We start from the raw sequence: 20,295 nt of genomic DNA on the forward strand, positions 1-20,295 counted from the left end.
TCCATAAAAATGAAAATTACTTTTAAATTAGTGTTGATTGTACATATGTGTATTTTGATTTTGTACAGAATGACACCAGGGACGGGATTATAAAGAGAAAGAGGGGTAGGGGTAGATGACATAACGTGATTTACAGAACAGGATGCGAACCTCTGGCACACCGTGAAAAGTTGTAAGTTTGTAAGTCACTGGCGCGGCTGAAAATGTTCGTAAACTTGGCCTGTTGTACATCAGACTCTGTCATCGTTCATTATTGTATTTAGGAATTTTGATCAATTAAAAGTACTGGCATCTTTTTTGTAAATTATGAGTGTATAATGCTTTTTGTAAATATAAAGTAGTCTCATCATGTATATATCATTGTATTTCATCGTTTCTAAATGTTTAAAAGATCCCGATGCTGTTTCAGTGTTTTAATGACTTTGATTGATATTTATAAACTTTCAAGAATGAAAAAAAAAATGTTTTGTTTTATTTTTATATCCTTCAATAACAAGCTTTAGTTCTGACAGCTGAAATACAGATAGGGAATCAAAGAAACTAAAATTATCAATGTCCAAAAAGCTAGAGTGGTTTAGTGATTGACAACAGAGAGGACCAGAATACAAGGTGTAGAGTGTATATCTGGTTGTATCTGTTGTGGTTTAGTAAATGACAACAGATAGGACCAGAATACAAGGTGTAGAGTGTATATCTGGTTGTATTGTTTGTGGTTTAGTAAATGACAACGATAGGACCAGAATACAAGGTGTAGAGTGTATATCTGGTTGTATCTGTTGTGGTTTAGTAAATGACAACAGATAGGACCAGAATACAAGGTGTAGAGTGTATATCCGATTGTATCTGTTGTGGTTTAGTAAATGACAACAGATAGGACCAGAATAACAAGGTGTTGGGTGTATATCTGGTTGTATCTGTTGTGGTTTAGTAAATGACAACAGATAGGACCAGAATACAAGGTGTAGAGTGTATATCTGGTTGTATCTGTTGTGGTTTAGTAAATGACAACAGATAGGACCAGAATACAAGGTGTAGAGTGTATATCTGGTTGTATCTGTTGTGGTTTAGTAAATGACAACAGATAGGACCAGAATACAAGGTGTTGGGTGTATATCTGGTTGTATCTGTTGTGGTTTAGTAAATGACAACAGATAGGACCAGAATACAAGGTGTAGAGTGTATATCTGGTTGTATCTGTTGTGGTTTAGTAAATGACAACAGATAGGACCAGAATACAAGGTGTTGGGTGTATATCTGGTTGTATCTGTTGTGGTTTAGTAAATGACAACAGATAGGACCAGAATACAAGGTGTAGAGTGTATATCTGGTTGTATCTGTTTTGGTTTAGTAAATGACAACAGATAGGACCAGAATACAAGGTGTAGAGTGTATATCTGGTTGTATCTGTTGTGGTTTAGTAAATGACAACAGATAGGACCAGAATACAAGGTGTTGGGTGTATATCTGGTTGTATCTGTTGTGGTTTAGTAAATGACAACAGATAGGACCAGAATACAAGGTGTTGAGTGTATATCTGGTTGTATCTGTTGTAGTTTAGTAAATGACAACAGATAGGACCAGAATACAAGGTGTAGAGTGTATATCTGGTTTTATCTGTTGTGGTTTAGTAAATGACAACAGATAGGACCAGAATACAAGGTGTTGGGTGTATATCTGGTTGTATCTGTTGTGGTTTAGTAAATGACAACAGATAAGACCAGAATACAAGGTGTAGAGAGTATATCTGGTTGTATCTGTTGTGGTTTAGTAAATGACAACAGATAAGACCAGAATACAAGGTGTAGAGTGTATATCTGGTTGTATCTGTTGTGGTTTAGTAAATGACAACAGATAGGACCAGAATACAAGGTGTAGAGTGTATATCTGGTTGTATCTGTTGTGGTTTTGACTCTGATCTCCCGAGGGCAGGAGGGGCGGGGGACTGATAGCGGAAATAGAGGTAAATATTTAAATTCCTTTAGAAAAGAAACAATGAACCTGTATTCAAAACATAACTTGGCATTACAAACCAGGTGAGCGATACAGGCCCTCTGGGCCTCTTGTTTGTATTCCAGGGGTTACTATCACTGTCATATTATCCACCCCTGTACAATGTAACATAGTCAAACTGAGTGCAATGACGACAGTGATTAAAGTAACCTCTGGAATATCAAGGATGGATTTCTCACACACATTCAGTGCATACAAAGTTCTTCATGTAGATTTATGAACCATTTTAATCATTATATATATTTTTTAACTTTCAGAAATGGAGAACATACTGTTTTGGACGTGCCTGCTGCTACTTGTGTATAGAACTGATGTGTGTAAAGCAGACACAGCACACAAACCAAAGGAAGTACTTGTGATAGGTGGAGGGATCTCTGGTTTAGCTGCTGCCAGGAAACTGGTCAACCATCCCTCACAGATGTTTGATGTTACCGTGCTGGAGGCTAGAAAAGAAAGATATGGGGGACGCGTCTGGACAAACAGGAAACTTTTCAAGAAACCTCTCGGTAAATATTGGCAGATCATTTTTTTGTGGGGATGATATTTTCAAGCATTTGTGGAGGACTCATTAATTACCATGGGGTCAAGAACAATTTGGAGATTTAACTTTGAAGAAATTGGTATATCGCTAATCGTTTTTAGCTTGAAAGCAAAAAATTTTAAGGGCAAAACGTATTTGTTACTTTTGTTTCAACTCAAATGAAAATTATCACATTGTTTGATTAACACAGGAACTTCTTATCTCATGATCCAGAATATGTACGCAGCATTCAGAGATTTAGGCTATATAACAAGAATGAAAATATTATATATATATATATTATCTAATGTAATATTGTGTAATCGTGTTCGTTTTGTGTGTCTTGATAAAGGGGCAGATCGCCTCGAAAATTTGACATTTTTTTTGTCCACACGGTTGGAATTACTTCTTTGTCCCATATTATTAATTAATAAAACATTGAAGGAAATAGATCACATATTATTACCAGGTAAAGTGTAGACACTCAAGCAAGAAATGCTGATGTGATATTAGGAAATGAAATTTTACTTGATTTAACATGAATGGGGGCCTCAAAAATGAAAAGGAAAAAAGGTTGCCTTAGAGACCACACACACACACACATGGTCATGTACAGAAATACTGGTAAGGTATTGTAAAGTTGTTCAGTGTTGCTTTTATTCCAGGTGCAGAGACAGATCTGGGGGCTGTCTGGATTAACTCCAAGGTGAAGGACAATCCGGTCCTGGCCATTACCAGGAAAGGCGAGTTAGAAACCAAAGTGTCCGGACCTATACACCTCCATGTTCCTGAGGCTGACAAGATCTTCAAGGGAGATGAGGCTAACAAAATATTCACTGAAGTTTTCTCGGTAAGATTTGGTTTTTATGATTGATTTCAACCAACTAAAGTCATTCATATACTGTTGATGGACATTTCACCACAGTTTCCTTCGGGGAAAGTCTGGAATGTCTTGTCTGCATCCTCTGTTTCCATGGTGACCTAGAATGACCCCCAGAGTTTGATCTGGAAAGCGTCATGACCTTCAGAGTTTTGATCTGGAAAGCATCATCTAACACCTCTGTTTCTATGGAGATTAGGAAAAGTGACCTGATCAGGTGTTCTCACCTATAGCCCATGTGTTTCCATAGTGATGACATAGATTGATCGACCACAGAGTATTTGATCAGAATTGTCTTTGCTTATAATCCGTTTTCTATAGTGATGACCGGACCCCCAGAGTTTTGGTCTGAAAAGCATATCATCTAACACCTCTCTGTTTCAATAGAGATTACCAAAATTAATTGTTAACGATCGAGTTGCAATATGAACATTTCTCACATTTTAACCCCTGTTTCTATGGTGATGACTTTTACTCTCCCTTTTATTACAATGATCGGGTGGTGTAGTGTTAAGCCGCTCGCCTTTCACCTGCGGCCGGGGTTTGATCCCAGCACGAGTTGCAATATGAACATTTCTCACATTTAACCCCTGTTTCTATGGTGATGTAACATTTACTCTGTTGTATATTACAATGACCTTAGAGTTTTGATATGTCTGACTTACTTTCTTTTCTTTATTGCCCAGATAATGCAGTCAGCAGTAGACAAGGTAAAGGCCACTGGTGTCGACATTCCACTACAGAAAGCCGTCGAGGACGAGATCTCAGGTCACACATTCCAGGGTGACCGCGCCATCATTACCAGTATTCTACGTAACCATAACGCTGTCTCCAAGCCGGACTACTCCACTGTGCACTTTGATCCAGTAAAACAGTTCGGCTGGAATACAATCGTGGTGGATGGATATGACCAAGTTCTAGACGCGTAAGATCTTCATTAAGATCTTCTCCTCTAATACTTTCTATCTTGATGATTTTCACTCGTTAAAGGAGATTTTCTTTCTTATGTTTGTGGAGTCTTTGTTTCATACAACCACATACTTTGTTGTAAGACATAAATTATTGTGTGCAAACATGCATTTGTGTTAATTTGCAGTATCAATTTTCAGTTATTTGCTAACAATAACACGTATTACAATATCATGTTCTATTAGATACATGTACTAGGGAGGAAGAGAGGGGGGGGGGGGGGAGACAGAGTCAGCTGGAATTAGGTATGTAAACTAATACTAGTACTATGCATCACATTATTCAGAAGACTTCAGAAAACTATTCAGTTAACTCAAATTCCTGAAATTGTTGATTGTTTTATTTCCAGTATTGTATCTGGACTAGGGAGTGAGCGACCTCTGTCTATCAGTCTGAATCAAATTGTCAGACAGATCAAAATCGACTCGAAAAAGAAGAAAGTGATTGTACGTACGAAGGACCTAAATCAGGTCAGTGCTGACCTAGTTATCGTGGCCGTCCCCGTAGGAGTACTGAGGAGTGAGGCTGTACTGTTTGAACCTGTACTTCCTAAGGAGTGGTACAAGGCCGTGAAGGAGCTAGGTAACCATCTACTATATAGATTTTATCACGTAATTCTTCTGATATCTAGTGACTGCATTCATTGTATGTAAGCGATTTTTATGGGCGGATCTAAACAACAAATAAATTTTTACAGCATTATATAAACCATGATGTCACTATGACGTGTTGTCAGGATTTGAAACAAAATGGCTGCCTCTGCTGGATTTTCTGGGCGGATCTAAACAACAAATGGCATACATCTACTTAGTTTATCAAACATTTCTGTGTGCTGAAGTATTCATGAGATTGTTGACAAACAAATACTGTCGAATTTGTTTCATTATGAGGCAGGCAAAATGTGGTTTCTTAATTGCGTTTTCATCATTATGAAGACAATTGGGTTACATAGTATTTAACTTTTCTGAATATTATGACTCAAAATAAAAGTGTCTTTTAAAATAATATTTATGACATTACTTAACTGACCAATAATGTGATCAAATGTATCGTACAACACAGGTGTCTACGATTCACAGAAAGTAATCGTCGGGTTTTCTGAGGCGTTCTGGCCTAGTGACGTTGGCGTGTTTACCATGACAACACCAGAGGGGGAGGAGCCATTCATCCAGACGTGGTTCAATATGCAGAATCTGGTTGATCGGCCATTTCTGGTTGGTTCGTTATACGATGGAGCAGCTATCAATCTGGAACAGACTCCGATAGAGGAACTCAAATAACTAGGTAGGCCGTAAAGATTACTGTATTCGGTATTTGCATATTACCGAGTTATCTTCCCTTGCAAGTAATTTTTGATTGTGATACAATGTGTTTATGAACATGTCATATTTCACTTTCAGAGCAAATGGCACAAGTTTTCCTTATGAAATAATGAATTCGCAATCAATATACCTAACAGCAAGGGTAGATAAATCTGTAATATGCAAAGAGGTTTTATTGGGACCAAAAAAACCCTTCAAATTCAGATCTAATGATTCAACGGTATTCTTCTAGTACTAACATGATTCATAACTTAACAAAACATATATATGTATAAAAATGCTCATGAGATCAGTTCTAAATTGAGATTGATTTGAATATTGTGAACATGACGAGGACAGTAGAGAAAGAAACTCAAATGGTTTGATATTTTGTATCAGACATACAGGACATTTAAAATTAAGTCTTTAAACAATTAAATTTAAAAATGTTGTTGACAGAGTTGTTGCCCTTTATAATTTTATGTCCATGGGACATAATTAGTTATTGTCTTCTTTCTTACATTTTTAAACTCTACTTACTATTATTTTCAGTGATAAAAACTTTGGGGAAGTTGTTTGGTGGAGAAGATTTGGTGAGACAGTATAATCTGACAACTATAGTCAGATCGCAATGGACTGGTGACCCCTTCTCTATGGGATCTGGGGCGTACCCTAGGGCAGGTAGGTCACATGGTGAGATCCCAGTGGACCGGTGACCCCTTCTCTATGGGGTCTGGGGCGTACCCTAGGACAGGTAGGTCACATGGTGAGATCCCAGTGGACCAGTGACCCCTTCTCTATGGGGTCTGGGGCGTACCCTAGGGCAGGTAGGTCACATGGTGAGATCCCAGTGGACCAGTGACCCCTTCTCTATGGGGTCTGGGGCGTACCCTAGGACAGGTAGGTCACATGGTGAGATCCCAGTGGACCAGTGACCCCTTCTCTATGGGGTCTGGGGCGTACCCTAGGACAGGTAGGTCACATGGTGAGATCCCAGTGGACCAGTGACCCCTTCTCTATGGGGTCTGGGGCGTACCCTAGGACAGGTAAGTCACATGGTGAGATCCCAGTGGACCAGTGACCCCTTCTCTATGGGGTCTGGGGCGTACCCTAGGACAGGTAGGTCACATGGTGAGATCCCAGTGGACCAGTGACCCCTTCTCTGTGGGGTCTGGGGTGTACCCTAGGACAGGTAGGTCACATGGTGAGATCCCAGTGGACCAGTGACCCCTTCTCTATGGGGTCTGGGGCGTACCCTAGGACAGGTAGGTCACATGGTGAGATCCCAGTGGACCAGTGACCCCTTCTCTATGGGGTCTGGGGCGTACCCTAGGGCAGGTAGGTCACATGGTGAGATCCCAGTGGACCAGTGACCCCTTCTCTATGGGGTCTGGGGTCGTACCCTAGGACAGGTAGGTCACATGGTGAGATCCCAGTGGACCAGTGACCCCTTCTCTATGGGGTCTGGGGGCGTACCCTAGGACAGGTAGGTCACATGGTGAGATCCCAGTGGACCAGTGACCCCTTCTCTATGGGGTCTGGGGCGTACCCTAGGACAGGTAGGTCACATGGTGAGATCCCAGTGGACCAGTGACCCCTTCTCTATGGGGTCTGGGGCGTACCCTAGGACAGGTCACATGGTGAGATCCCAGTGGATCAGTGACCCCTTCTCTATGGGGTCTGGGGCGTACCCTAGGACAGGTAGGTCACATGGTGAGATCCCAGTGGACCAGTGACCCCTTCTCTATGGGGTCTGGGGCGTACCCTAGGACAGGTAGGTCACATGGTGAGATCCCAGTGGACTGGTGACCCCTTCTCTATGGGGTCTGGGACGCACCCTAGGACAGGTAGGTCACATGGTGAGATCCCAGTGGACCAGTGACCCCTTCTCTATGGGGTCTGGGGCGTACCCTAGGACAGGTAGGTCACATGGTGAGATCCCAGTGGACTGGTGACCCCTTCTCTATGGGGTCTGGGGCGTACCCTAGGACAGGTAGGTCACATGGTGAGATCCCAGTGGACCAGTGACCCCTTCTCTATGGGGTCTGGGGCGTACCCTAGGACAGGTAGGTCACATGGTGAGATCCCAGTGGACCAGTGACCCCTTCTCTATGGGGTCTGGGGCGTACCCTAGGACAGGTAGGTCACATGGTGAGATCCCAGTGGACCAGTGACCCCTTCTCTATGGGGTCTGGGGCGTACCCTAGGACAGGTAGGTCACATGGTGAGATCCCAGTGGACCAGTGACCCCTTCTCTATGGGGTCTGGGGCGTACCCTAGGACAGGTAGGTCACATGGTGAGATCCCAGTGGACCAGTGACCCCTTCTCTATGGGGTCTGGGGCGTACCCTAGGACAGGTAGGTCACATGGTGAGATCCCAGTGGACCAGTGACCCCTTCTCTATGGGGTCTGGGGCGTACCCTAGGACAGGTCACATGTGAGAGATCCCAGTGGACCAGTGACCCCTTCTCTATGGGGTCTGGGGCGTACCCTAGGACAGGTAGGTCACATGGTGAGATCCCAGTGGACCAGTGACCCCTTCTCTATGGGGTCTGGGGCGTACCCTAGGACAGGTAGGTCACATGGTGAGATCCCAGTGGACCAGTGACCCCTTCTCTATGGGGTCTGGGGCGTACCCTAGGACAGGTAGGTCACATGGTGAGATCCCAGTGGACCAGTGACCCCTTCTCTATGGGGTCTGGGGCATGGTGTGATCCCAGTATAGGATAGGTCACATGGTGAGATCCCAGTGGACCAGTGACCCCTTCTCTATGGGGTCTGGGGCGTACCCTAGGACAGGTAGGTCACATGGTGAGATCCCAGTGGACCAGTGACCCCTTCTCTATGGGGTCTGGGGCGTACCCTAGGACAGGTAGGTCACATGGTGAGATCCCAGTGGACCAGTGACCCCTTCTCTATGGGGTCTGGGGCGTACCCTAGGACAGGTAGGTCACATGGTGAGATCCCAGTGGACCAGTGACCCCTTCTCTATGGGGTCTGGGGCGTACCCTAGGACAGGTAGGTCACATGGTGAGATCCCAGTGGACCAGTGACCCCTTCTCTATGGGGTCTGGGGCGTACCCTAGGACAGGTAGGTCACATGGTGAGATCCCAGTGGACCAGTGACCCCTTCTCTATGGGGTCTGGGGCGTACCCTAGGACAGGTAGGTCACATGGTGAGATCCCAGTGGACCAGTGACCCCTTCTCTATGGGGTCTGGGGCGTACCCTAGGACAGGTAGGTCACATGGTGAGATCCCAGTGGACCAGTGACCCCTTCTCTATGGGGTCTGGGCGTACCCTAGGACAGGTAGGTCACATGGTGAGATCCCAGTGGACCAGTGACCCCTTCTCTATGGGGGTCTGGGGCGTACCCTAGGACAGGTAGGTCACATGGTGAGATCCCAGTGGACCAGTGACCCCTTCTCTATGGGGTCTGGGGCGTACCCTAGGACAGGTAGGTCACATGGTGAGATCCCAGTGGACCAGTGACCCCTTCTCTATGGGGTCTGGGGCGTACCCTAGGACAGGTAGGTCACATGGTGAGATCCCAGTGGACCAGTGACCCCTTCTCTATGGGGTCTGGGGCGTACCCTAGGACAGGTAGGTCACATGGTGAGATCCCAGTGGACCAGTGACCCCTTCTCTATGGGGTCTGGGGCGTACCCTAGGACAGGTAGGTCACATGGTGAGATCCCAGTGGACCAGTGACCCCTTCTCTATGGGGTCTGGGGCGTACCCTAGGACAGGTAGGTCACATGGTGAGATCCCAGTGGACCAGTGACCCCTTCTCTATGGGGTCTGGGGCGTACCCTAGGACAGGTAGGTCACATGGTGAGATCCCAGTGGACCAGTGACCCCTTCTCTATGGGGTCTGGGGCGTACCCTAGGACAGGTAGGTCACATGGTGAGATCCCAGTGGACCAGTGACCCCTTCTCTATGGGGTCTGGGGCATACCCTAGGTCAGGTAGGTCACATGGTGAGATCCCAGTGGACCAGTGACCCCTTCTCTATGGGGTCTGGGGCGTACCCTAGGACAGGTAGGTCACATGGTGAGATCCCAGTGGACCAGTGACCCCTTCTCTATGGGGTCTGGGGCGTACCCTAGGACAGGTAGGTCACATGGTGAGATCCCAGTGGACCAGTGACCCCTTCTCTATGGGGTCTGGGGCGTACCCTAGGACAGGTAGGTCACATGGTGAGATCCCAGTGGACCAGTGACCCCTTCTCTATGGGGTCTGGGGCGTACCCTAGGACAGGTAGGTCACATGGTGAGATCCCAGTGGACCAGTGACCCCTTCTCTATGGGGTCTGGGGCGTAACCTAGGTCAGGTAAGTCACATGGTGAGATCCCAGTGGACCGGTGACCCCTTCTCTATGGGGTCTGGGGCGTACCCTAGGACAGGTAGGTCACATGGTGAGATCCCAGTGGACCAGTGACCCTTCTCTATGTGGTCTGGGGCGTACCCTAGGACAGGTAGGTCACATGGTGAGATCCCAGTGGACCAGTGACCCCTTCTCTATGGGGTCTGGGGCGTACCCTAGGACAGGTAGGTCACATGGTGAGATCCCAGTGGACCAGTGACCCCTTCTCTATGGGGTCTGGGGCGTACCCTAGGACAGGTAGGTCACATGGTGAGATCCCAGTGGACCAGTGACCCCTTCTCTATGGGGTCTGGGGCGTACCCTAGGACAGGTAGGTCACATGGTGAGATCCCAGTGGACCAGTGACCCCTTCTCTATGGGGTCTGGGGCGTACCCTAGGACAGGTAGGTCACATGGTGAGATCCCAGTGGACCAGTGACCCCTTCTCTATGGGGTCTGGGGCGTACCCTAGGACAGGTAGGTCACATGGTGAGATCCCAGTGGACCAGTGACCCCTTCTCTATGGGGTCTGGGGCGTACCCTAGGACAGGTAGGTCACATGGTGAGATCCCAGTGACCAGTGACCCCTTCTCTATGGGGTCTGGGGCGTACCCTAGGACAGGTAGGTCACATGGTGAGATCCCAGTGGACCAGTGACCCCTTCTCTATGGGGTCTGGGGCGTACCCTAGGACAGGTCACATGGTGAGATCCCAGTGGACCAGTGACCCCTTCTCTATGGGGTCTGGGGCGTACCCTAGGACAGGTAGGTCACATGTCTGGGGCGTACCCTAGGACAGGTCACATGGTGAGATCCCAGTGGACCAGTGACCCCTTCTCTATGGGGTCTGGGGCGTACCCTAGGACAGGTAGGTCACGGGAGGTAATGGTGAGATCCCAGTGGACCAGTGACCCCTTCTCTATGGGGTCTGGGGCGTACCCTAGGACAGGTAGGTCACATGGTCAGAGATTTCCGGCAGAGTATTCTGCTTTTCTATTTAACCAAGAAAAGATGAAATTTTGCAAGAAAAATACTTTATGTTGTTCAAATACCAAGCACTGAGGAACTGTTATACTCTGTCGGGGGGGGGTTACCCTTAATGAACGTCTTATTTATGACCATTGATGGGGCACCTCAGGAACCACATATCCTCGTTGTTATTGTCAGTGATATCCAGGCAAGAGTATATCAGTCTTATATTCAACCATAGTATAGTCTGAATTTTGCAATTGGAAAAACTTAATGTTTTTCAAAATCCCACAGCACTGAGAGCCACAGTTCACACTCATGCGGGGAGGTACCATTAATGAAGTGATATATGTCAATCGATTGGCAACCACAGTGCACCAATTATCCCGTTGGTATTGTCCGTAGATATCCTGCCAGATGTAATTCTGTTTGCAATTTAACAAAGAAAAGTTTGTTTTGTGCAAAGAATAAACTTATGTCTTTTTCTTTAAACACAAGCACTGTGGCCATATGTTCTACCGTATGCGGGGGGCGTACCACTAGTGACGGCATCTTATGACAAGGACTTGGGCACTCAACCGGCACCTCATTTCAACGTGGTTCATTAGTCAGAGTGATCCGGCATGTAGTAAATTCAGTCTCCAATTTTAACACAAGGATATAAGTCGGATATTTTGATAGAAATAACGTTGGTGTTATCTTATACCATGCAACTGTGGCATCAGGTGCTACGCAGAAGGGGTGGTTTACCTTAACTGGACGTCTTTATATTGACAATGATGGGGCATCCACAGGTCACACTCTTATCACGTTGTTAATTGTCAGAGATCATCCGGCAGGAGTAATTCAGTTTTCAATTTATAACAAGAAAAGTCTGAAATTTTGCAAGAAAAACTTATTGTTTTCCATATTCCAAGCACTGAGGACAACAGATTCACCTTTTGCTGGGGGTGGGGGTGGGGGGGGGGGGTACCCTTGTTAACGTCATATATGTCAATGATGGGGCACAACATGGCACCACTTATCACGTTGTATTATTGTCAGAGATATTCCGGGCATGAGTAAATCAGTCTCCAATTGTAACCAAGGAAAGTCTGAATTTTGCAAAGAAAACTTATGTTTTTTTCATTTCAAAGCACTGAGGCACTGTTTACCTTCATGCGGGGGGCTACCCTCGCATGACGTCATCATAATGACAATGATGCGGGCAACCCAAGGCACCACATATTCACGGTTGCGCTATTGTCAGAGATATACGGCAGAGTTAAATCAGTCTCAAATTTAACCAAGACCAAAGTCTGAATATTTGCAAGAAAAAACTATTGTTTTTCAAATCCCAAGCAACTGACGGCCACAGTTAAACCCTCATCGATTGAACGTTGGGTACCAGTCCGATGGACGTCACATATGACATTGGTGAGGGCACCACACAGAACCACATAGTCACGTTGTTAATGTCAGAGATGTCCTGGCAGAGTAAATCTGTATTCAATTTAAATCAAGAAAAGGTCTGAATTTTGCAAGAAAAACTTATCGTTTTTCGAAATCCCAAGCACTGTGGCACAGTTACACACCTCATAGCAGGGGGGTACCTATAATGACGTCACATATGACATTGATGGGGCTACCACACGGCACCACATATCACGTTGTTATTGTCAGAGTTATCCGGCAGAGTAAATCTGTCTTCAATTTAACACAAGAAAAGTCTGAAATTTTGCTAAGAAACTTATGTTTTTCAAATACACAGCACTGCAGGCACAGTTCACCTCATGCCTGGGGGTACCCTAAATGAAGTCAATAGATATGACAATGATGGGGCACCAGAAGCGCACACTTATTCACTTGTGAATTTGGTCAGAGAGATCTGGCAGTGTAAATCAGTCTTCAATTAATCCAAGAAAAGTCTGAATTTTGCCAAGATAAAACTTTATGTTCTTTCTAAATCCCAAGCACTCGTGGCACAGTTACACACATCAAGGGGCGGCGCTGGTTACCCCTAATGGACGTCACTTATGGATAATGCGTGGAGGCAACACAGGCACCAGATATTACGTTTGTTCTTGTCATAGAATATCAGGACTGAGTAAATCAGGTCTTCAATATTAACTGAAGAAAAGACTTGAATTTATGCAAGAAAAAACTTTTGTTTTTCAACTCACATCGCATCACTGAGTTTACAAGTTAACCTCATGCAGGGGGGGGTACCCTTAAATGAAGTCCATATATGCCAATGAGGGGGGCAACACCAGGCACGACCATATTTACGTTGTTTCTTGTCTGTGATATCGGACAGAGTAAAATCTGTTTTCCAAATCTTAATCATGAAAATAGTCTGAATTTTAGCAAGCAATAACTTATGTCTTTTCATATCCCAAGCACTGAGGAACTCAAGTCTCACGTCATGCGGGGGGGGGGGGGGGGGGATACCTCTAATATGGAAGTTCATTTATGACATTGTTTGAGGCACCACAGGCACCATACATTAAATCACGTTGGTTTTTGTAGATGAAATATCCGGCAGAGTAAAATCAAGTATCCAATTTAAACCACAGGAAATGTTCTGAATTTGGCAATGAAAAACTTAAGTTTTTCAAATCCCGAGCACTGAGGCAAAGTTCACACTCTTGCGGGGGGTACCTCTCTGATGAAGTCATATATATGACTATGATGGGGCCACCACAGGCACCCAAGATACTCAAGATGTTTATTTTCAGAGGATATCACGGTCAGAGTCAAGCCGTATTCCAATTTTTTAAACCAATGAAAACGTCACTGAATTTTGCCAAGGTATAACTTAATGTTTTTCAAATCTCAAGCACTGGTAGGAATCAGTTCTCCTCAGACCGGGGGGTACCCTTAATGACGTCAACATATGACCAATGACTGGGGCACTCCAACAGGCAACCACATATCACGTTGTTATTGTCAGAGATATCCGGCATGGGCAGAGTAACTCAGTCTTCAATTTAAACCAAGAAAAAGTCTGATATTTGCTAAGAAAAACTTATGTTTTTTTTCAAATCCCGCAGCAACTGAGGCACTGTTTCACCTCCATGCGGGGGTTTACCCTTAAATGAAGTTATATATGTCAATCGATTAGGGCCACCAATGGTCACCAAAATCCCGTTTGTTATTGGTCAGAGATATCCCGGCAGAGTAAATCAGTCTTCAATCATAACACCAAGAAAAGTCTGAATTTTATGCAAGAAAAACTTATGTTTTTTCATTTCCGCAAGCACTGAGGACACAGTTAACCTCATGCGTGGGGGGATTAGAGGGGTACCCCTATATTACGTCCACATATGACTACATGATGGGGCACCACCCAGGGCATACCACATAACACGTTGTTATGGTCAGAGATATCGGCAGAGTAAATCAGTCTCAATTTTAACCAAGAAAAAGTCTGAATTTTGCAAGAAAAAACTTATGTTTTTTCAAATCCAAGCACTGAGGCACAGTTCACCTCATGAGCGGGGGGGGTACCCTTAATGAACGTCTTAATATTACAATGATGGGGCACCACAGGCACACCACATATTCACGTTGTTATTGTCAGAGATATCCGCGGACAGAGTAAATCAGTTTCAATTTAACCAAGAAAAGTCTGAATTTTGCAAGAAAAACTTATGTTTTTCTAAATCCAAAGCACTGAGGCACAGTTCACCTCATGCGGGGGAGTACCTGCTGGCGGGGATGACCCTTGTTTAACGTCACATATGTCAATGATGGGGCACCACAGGCACCACATATCACGTTGTTATTGTCAGAGATATCCAGGGCAGAGTAAATCAGTCTTCAATTTAACCAAGAAAAGTCTGAATTTTGCAAGAAAAACTTATGTTTTCATAATCCCAAGCACTGAGGCACAGTTCACCTCACATGCGGGGCGGGGGGTACCCTTAATCGACGTCACATATGACAATGATTGCGGGCACCACAGGCACCACCAATTATCACGTTGATTATTGTCAGAGATATCCTCGGCAGAGTAAATCAGTCTTCAATTTAACAAGAAAAGTCTGAATTTTGCACAAGGAAAAACTTATGTTTTTCAAATTCCAAGCACTGAGGCACAGTTCACCTCTATGCAGGGGGGTACCCTGGTGGGGTAATGACGTCACATATACCAATGATGGGGCACCTCAGGCACCACATATCACGTATGTTATTGTCAGAGATATCCGGCAGAGTAAATTCAGTCTTCAATTTAACCAAGAAAAGTCTGAATTTTGCAAGAAAAACTTATGTTTTTCAATATCCCAAGCACTGAGGCACAGCTTTCACCTCAGGCTGGGGGGGTACCCTTAATTGACGTCATATATACACAATGATGGGGCACCACAGGCACCACATATCACGTTGTTATTGTCAGAGATATCCGGCAGAGTAAAATCAGTCTTCAATTTAACCAAGAAAAGTCTGAATTTTGCAAGAAAAACTTATGTTTTTCAAATCCCAAGCACTGAGGCACAGTTCACCTCTTGCGGGGTACCCCTAATTACCGTCACATATGACAATGATGGGGCACCACAGGCACCACATATCACGTTGTTATTGTCAGAGATATCCGGCAGAGTAAATCAGTCTTCAATTTAACCAAGAAAAGTCTGAATTTTGCAAGAAAAAACTTATGTTTTTTTCAAATCCCAAGCACTGAGGCACAGTTCACCTCATGCAGGGGGGGGTACCCTTAATGACGTCACATATGACAATGATGGGGCACCACAGGCACCACATATCACGTTGTTATTGTCAGAGATATCCGGCAGAGTAAATCAGTCTTCAATTTAACCAAGAAAAGTCTGAATTTTGCAAGAAAACTTATGTGTTTTTTCAAATCCCAAGCACTGAGGCACAGTTCACCTCATGCAGGGGGGTACCCTTAATGACGTCTTATATACCAATGATGGGGCACCACAGGCACCACATATCACGTTGTTATTGTCAGAGATATCCGGCAGAGTAAATCAGTCTTCAATTAAACCAAGAAAAGTCTGAATTTTGCAAGAAAACTTATGTTTTTCAAATCCCAAGCACTGAGGCACAGTTTCACCTCATGCGGGGGTTACCCTTAATGACGTCATATATGCCAATGATGGGGCACCACAGGCACCACATATCACTTTGTTATTGTCAGAGATATCCGGCAGAGTAAATCAGTCTTCAATTAAACCAAGAAAAGTCTGAATTTTGCAAGAAAAACTTATGTTTTTCAAATCCCAAGCACTGAGGCACAGTTCACCTCATGCGGGGGGGGGTTACCCTTAATGACGTCTCATTATATACCAATGATGGGGCACCACAGGCACCACATATCACGTTGTTATTGTCAGAGATATCCGGCAGAGTAAATCAGTTTTCAATTTAACCAAGAAAAGTCTGAATTTTGCAAGAAAAATTTATGTTTTTCAAATCCAAGCACTGAGGCACAGTTCACCTCATGCGGGGGGTACCCTAAATGACGTCATATATATGCCAATGATGGGGCACCACAGGCACCACATATCACGTTGTTATTGTCAGAGATATCCGGCAGAGTAAATCAGTTTTCAATTTAACCAAGAAAAGTCTGAATTTTGCAAGAAAAAACTTATGTTTTTCAAATCCCAAGCACTGAGGCACAGTTCACCTCATGCGGGGGGTTACCCCTTAATGACGTCATATATGACCAATGATGGGGCACCACAGGCACCACATATCACGTTGTTATTGTCAGAGATATCCGGCAGAGTAAATCAGTCTTCAATTTAACCAAGAAAAGTCTGAATTTTGCAAGAAAAACTTATGTTTTTCAAATCCCAAGCACTGAGGCACAGTTCACCTCATGCCGGGGGGGGTACCCTTAATGACGTCATATATACCAATGATGGGGCACCACAGGCACCACATATCACGTTGTTATTGTCAGAGATATCCGGCAGAGTAAATCAGTCTTCAATTTAACCAAGAAAAGTCTGAATTTTGCAAGAAAAACTTATGTTTTTCAAATCCCAAGCACTGAGGCACAGTTCACCTCATGCGGGGGGTACCCTTAATGACGTCATATATGCCAATGATGGGGCACCACAGGCACCACATATCACGTTGTTATTGTCAGAGATATCCGGCAGAGTAAATCAGTCTTCAATTTAACCAAGAAAAGTCTGAATTTTGCAAGAAAAACTTATGTTTTTCAAATCCCAAGCACTGAGGCACAGTTCACCTCAGGCGGGGGGTACCCTTAATGACGTCTTATATACCAATGATGGGGCACCACAGGCACCACATATCACGTTGTTATTGTCAGAGATATCCGGCAGAGTAAATCAGTCTTCAATTTAACCAAGAAAAGTCTGAATTTTGCAAGAAAAACTTATGTTTTTCAAATCCCAAGCACTGAGGCACAGTTCACCTCATGCGGGGGGTACCCTTAATGACGTCTTATATACCAATGATGGGGCACCACAGGCACCACATATCACGTTGTTATTGTCAGAGATATCCGGCAGAGTAAATCAGTTTTCAATTTAACCAAGAAAAGTCTGAATTTTGCAAGAAAAACTTATGTTTTTCAAATCCCAAGCACTGAGGCACAGTTCACCTCATGCGGGGGTACCCTTAATGACGTCACATATGACAATGATGGGGCACCACAGGCACCACATATCACGTTGTTATTGTCAGAGATATCCGGCAGAGTAAATCAGTCTTCAATTTAACCAAGAAAAGTCTGAATTTTGCAAGAAAAACTTATGTTTTTCAAATCCCAAGCACTGAGGCACAGTTCACCTCAGGCGGGGGGTACCCTTAATGACGTCATATATACCAATGATGGGGCACCACAGGCACCACATATCACGTTGTTATTGTCAGAGATATCCGGCAGAGTAAATCAGTCTTCAATTTAACCAAGAAAAGTCTGAATTTTGCAAGAAAAAACTTATGTTTTTCAAATCCCAAGCACTGAGGCACAGTTCACTCTCATGCGGGGGGTACCCTTAATGACGTCATATATGACAATGATGGGGGCACCACAGGCACCACATATCACGTTGTTATTGTCAGAGATATCCGGCAGAGTAAATCAGTCTTCAATTTAACCAAGAAAAGTCTGAATTTTGCAAGAAAAACTTATGTTTTTCAAATCCCAAGCACTGAGGCACAGTTCACCTCATGCGGGGGGTACCCTTAATGACGTCACTATACCAATGATGGGGCACCACAGGCACCACATATCACGTTGTTATTGTCAGAGATATCCGGCAGAGTAAATCAGTTTTCAATTAAACCAAGAAAAGTCTGAATTTTGCAAGAAAACTTATGTTTTTTCAAATCCCAAGCACTGAGGCACAGTTCACCTCATGCGGGGGGTACCCTTAATGACGTCTTATATACCAATGATGGGGCACCACAGGCACCACATATCACGTTGTTATTGTCAGAGATATCCGGCAGAGTAAATCAGTTTTCAATTTAACCAAGAAAAGTCTGAATTTTGCAAGAAAAACTTATGTTTTTCAAATCCCAAGCACTGAGGCACAGTTCACCTCAGGCGGGGGGTACCCTTAATGACGTCTTATATACCAATGATGGGGCACCACAGGCACCACATATCACGTTGTTATTGTCAGAGATATCCGGCAGAGTAAATCAGTCTTCAATTTAACCAAGAAAAGTCTGAATTTTGCAAGAAAAAACTTATGTTTTTCAAATCCCAAGCACTGAGGCACAGTTCACCTCATGCGGGGGTTACCCTTAATGACGTCACATATGACAATGATGGGGCACCACAGGCACCACATATCACGTTGTTATTGTCAGAGATATCCGGCAGAGTAAATCAGTTTTCAATTTAACCAAGAAAAGTCTGAATTTTGCAAGAAAAACTTATGTTTTTCAAATCACAAGCACTGAGGCACAGTTCACCTCATACAGGGGGGTACCCTTAATGACGTCACATATACCAATGATGGGGCACCACAGGCACCACATATTACGTTGTTATTGTCAGAGATATCCGGCAGAGTAAATCAGTCTTCAATTTAACCAAGAAAAGTCTGAATTTTGCAAGAAAACTTATGTTTTTTCAAATCCCAAGCACTGAGGCACAGTTCACCTCATGCAGGGGGGTACCCTTAATGACGTCACATATATGACAATTATGGGGCACCACAGGCACCATATATCACGTTGTTATTGTCAGAGATATCCGGCAGAGTAAATCAGTCTTCAATTTAACCAAGAAAAGTCTGAATTTTGCAAGAAAAACTTATGTTTTTCAAATCCCAAGCACTGAGGCACAGTTCACCTCGGGGGGGGGTACCCTTAATGACGTCACTTATATACAATGATGGGGCACCACAGGCACCACATATCACGTTGTTATTGTCAGAGATATCCGGCAGAGTAAATCAGTCTTCAATTTTAACCAAGAAAAGTCTGAATTTTGCAAGAAAAAACTTATGTTTTTCAAATCCCAAGCACTGAGGCACAGTTCACCTCATGCGGGGGGTACCCTTAATGACGTCACATATACCAATGATGGGGCACCACAGGCACCACATATCACGTTGTTATTGTCAGAGATATCCGGCAGAGTAAATCAGTCTTCAATTTAACCAAGAAAAGTCTGAATTTTGCAAGAAAAACTTATGTTTTTCAAATCCCAAGCACTGAGGCACAGTTCACCTCATGCGGGGGGGTACCCTTAATGACGTCACTATATGACCAATGATGGGGCACCACAGGCACCACATATCACGTTGTTATTGTCAGAGATATCCGGCAGAGTAAATCAGTCTTCAATTTAACCAAGAAAAGTCTGAATTTTGCAAGAAAAACTTATGTTTTTCAAATCCCAAGCACTGAGGCACAGTTCACCTCATGCGGGGGGTACCCTTAATGACGTCACATATGACAATGATGGGGCACCACAGGCACCACATATCACGTTGTTATTGTCAGAGATATCCGGCAGAGTAAATCAGTCTTCAATTTAACCAAGAAAAGTCTGAATTTTGCAAGAAAAACTTATGTTTTTCAAATCCCAAGCACTGAGGCACAGTTCACCTCATGGGGGGGGTACCCTTAATGAAGTCATATATGCCAATGATGGGGCACCACAGGCACCACATATCACGTTGTTATTGTCAGAGATATCCGGCAGAGTAAATCAGTCTTCAATTTAACCAAGAAAAGTCTGAATTTTGCAAGAAAAACTTATGTTTTCCAAATCCCAAGCACTGAGGCACAGTTCACCTCATGCGGGGGGGTACCCTTAATGAAGTCATATATGC

The 20,295-nt window shown here is 44.2% G+C and overlaps 1 protein-coding gene across 1 annotated transcript in view; it reads left to right on the forward strand.

The window, feature by feature from the left end:
* Positions 1 to 4,339, forward strand: part of LOC138311313 (uncharacterized) — a 195,149-nt gene extending 190,810 nt beyond the window's left edge. Inside the window, exons 12-14 of the mRNA XM_069252742.1 lie at positions 2,268 to 2,516; positions 3,196 to 3,380; positions 4,097 to 4,339. Coding sequence (XP_069108843.1) covers positions 2,268 to 2,516; positions 3,196 to 3,380; positions 4,097 to 4,339 — 677 coding nt within the window. The remainder of the gene's footprint in view (positions 1 to 2,267; positions 2,517 to 3,195; positions 3,381 to 4,096) is intronic.
* Positions 4,340 to 20,295: the final 15,956 nt, after the last annotated feature.

The sequence above is a fragment of the Argopecten irradians genome, unplaced genomic scaffold (genome assembly GCF_041381155.1).
Source record: "Argopecten irradians isolate NY unplaced genomic scaffold, Ai_NY scaffold_0017, whole genome shotgun sequence".
In the NCBI taxonomy this organism is placed as follows: Eukaryota; Metazoa; Mollusca; class Bivalvia; order Pectinida; family Pectinidae; genus Argopecten; species Argopecten irradians.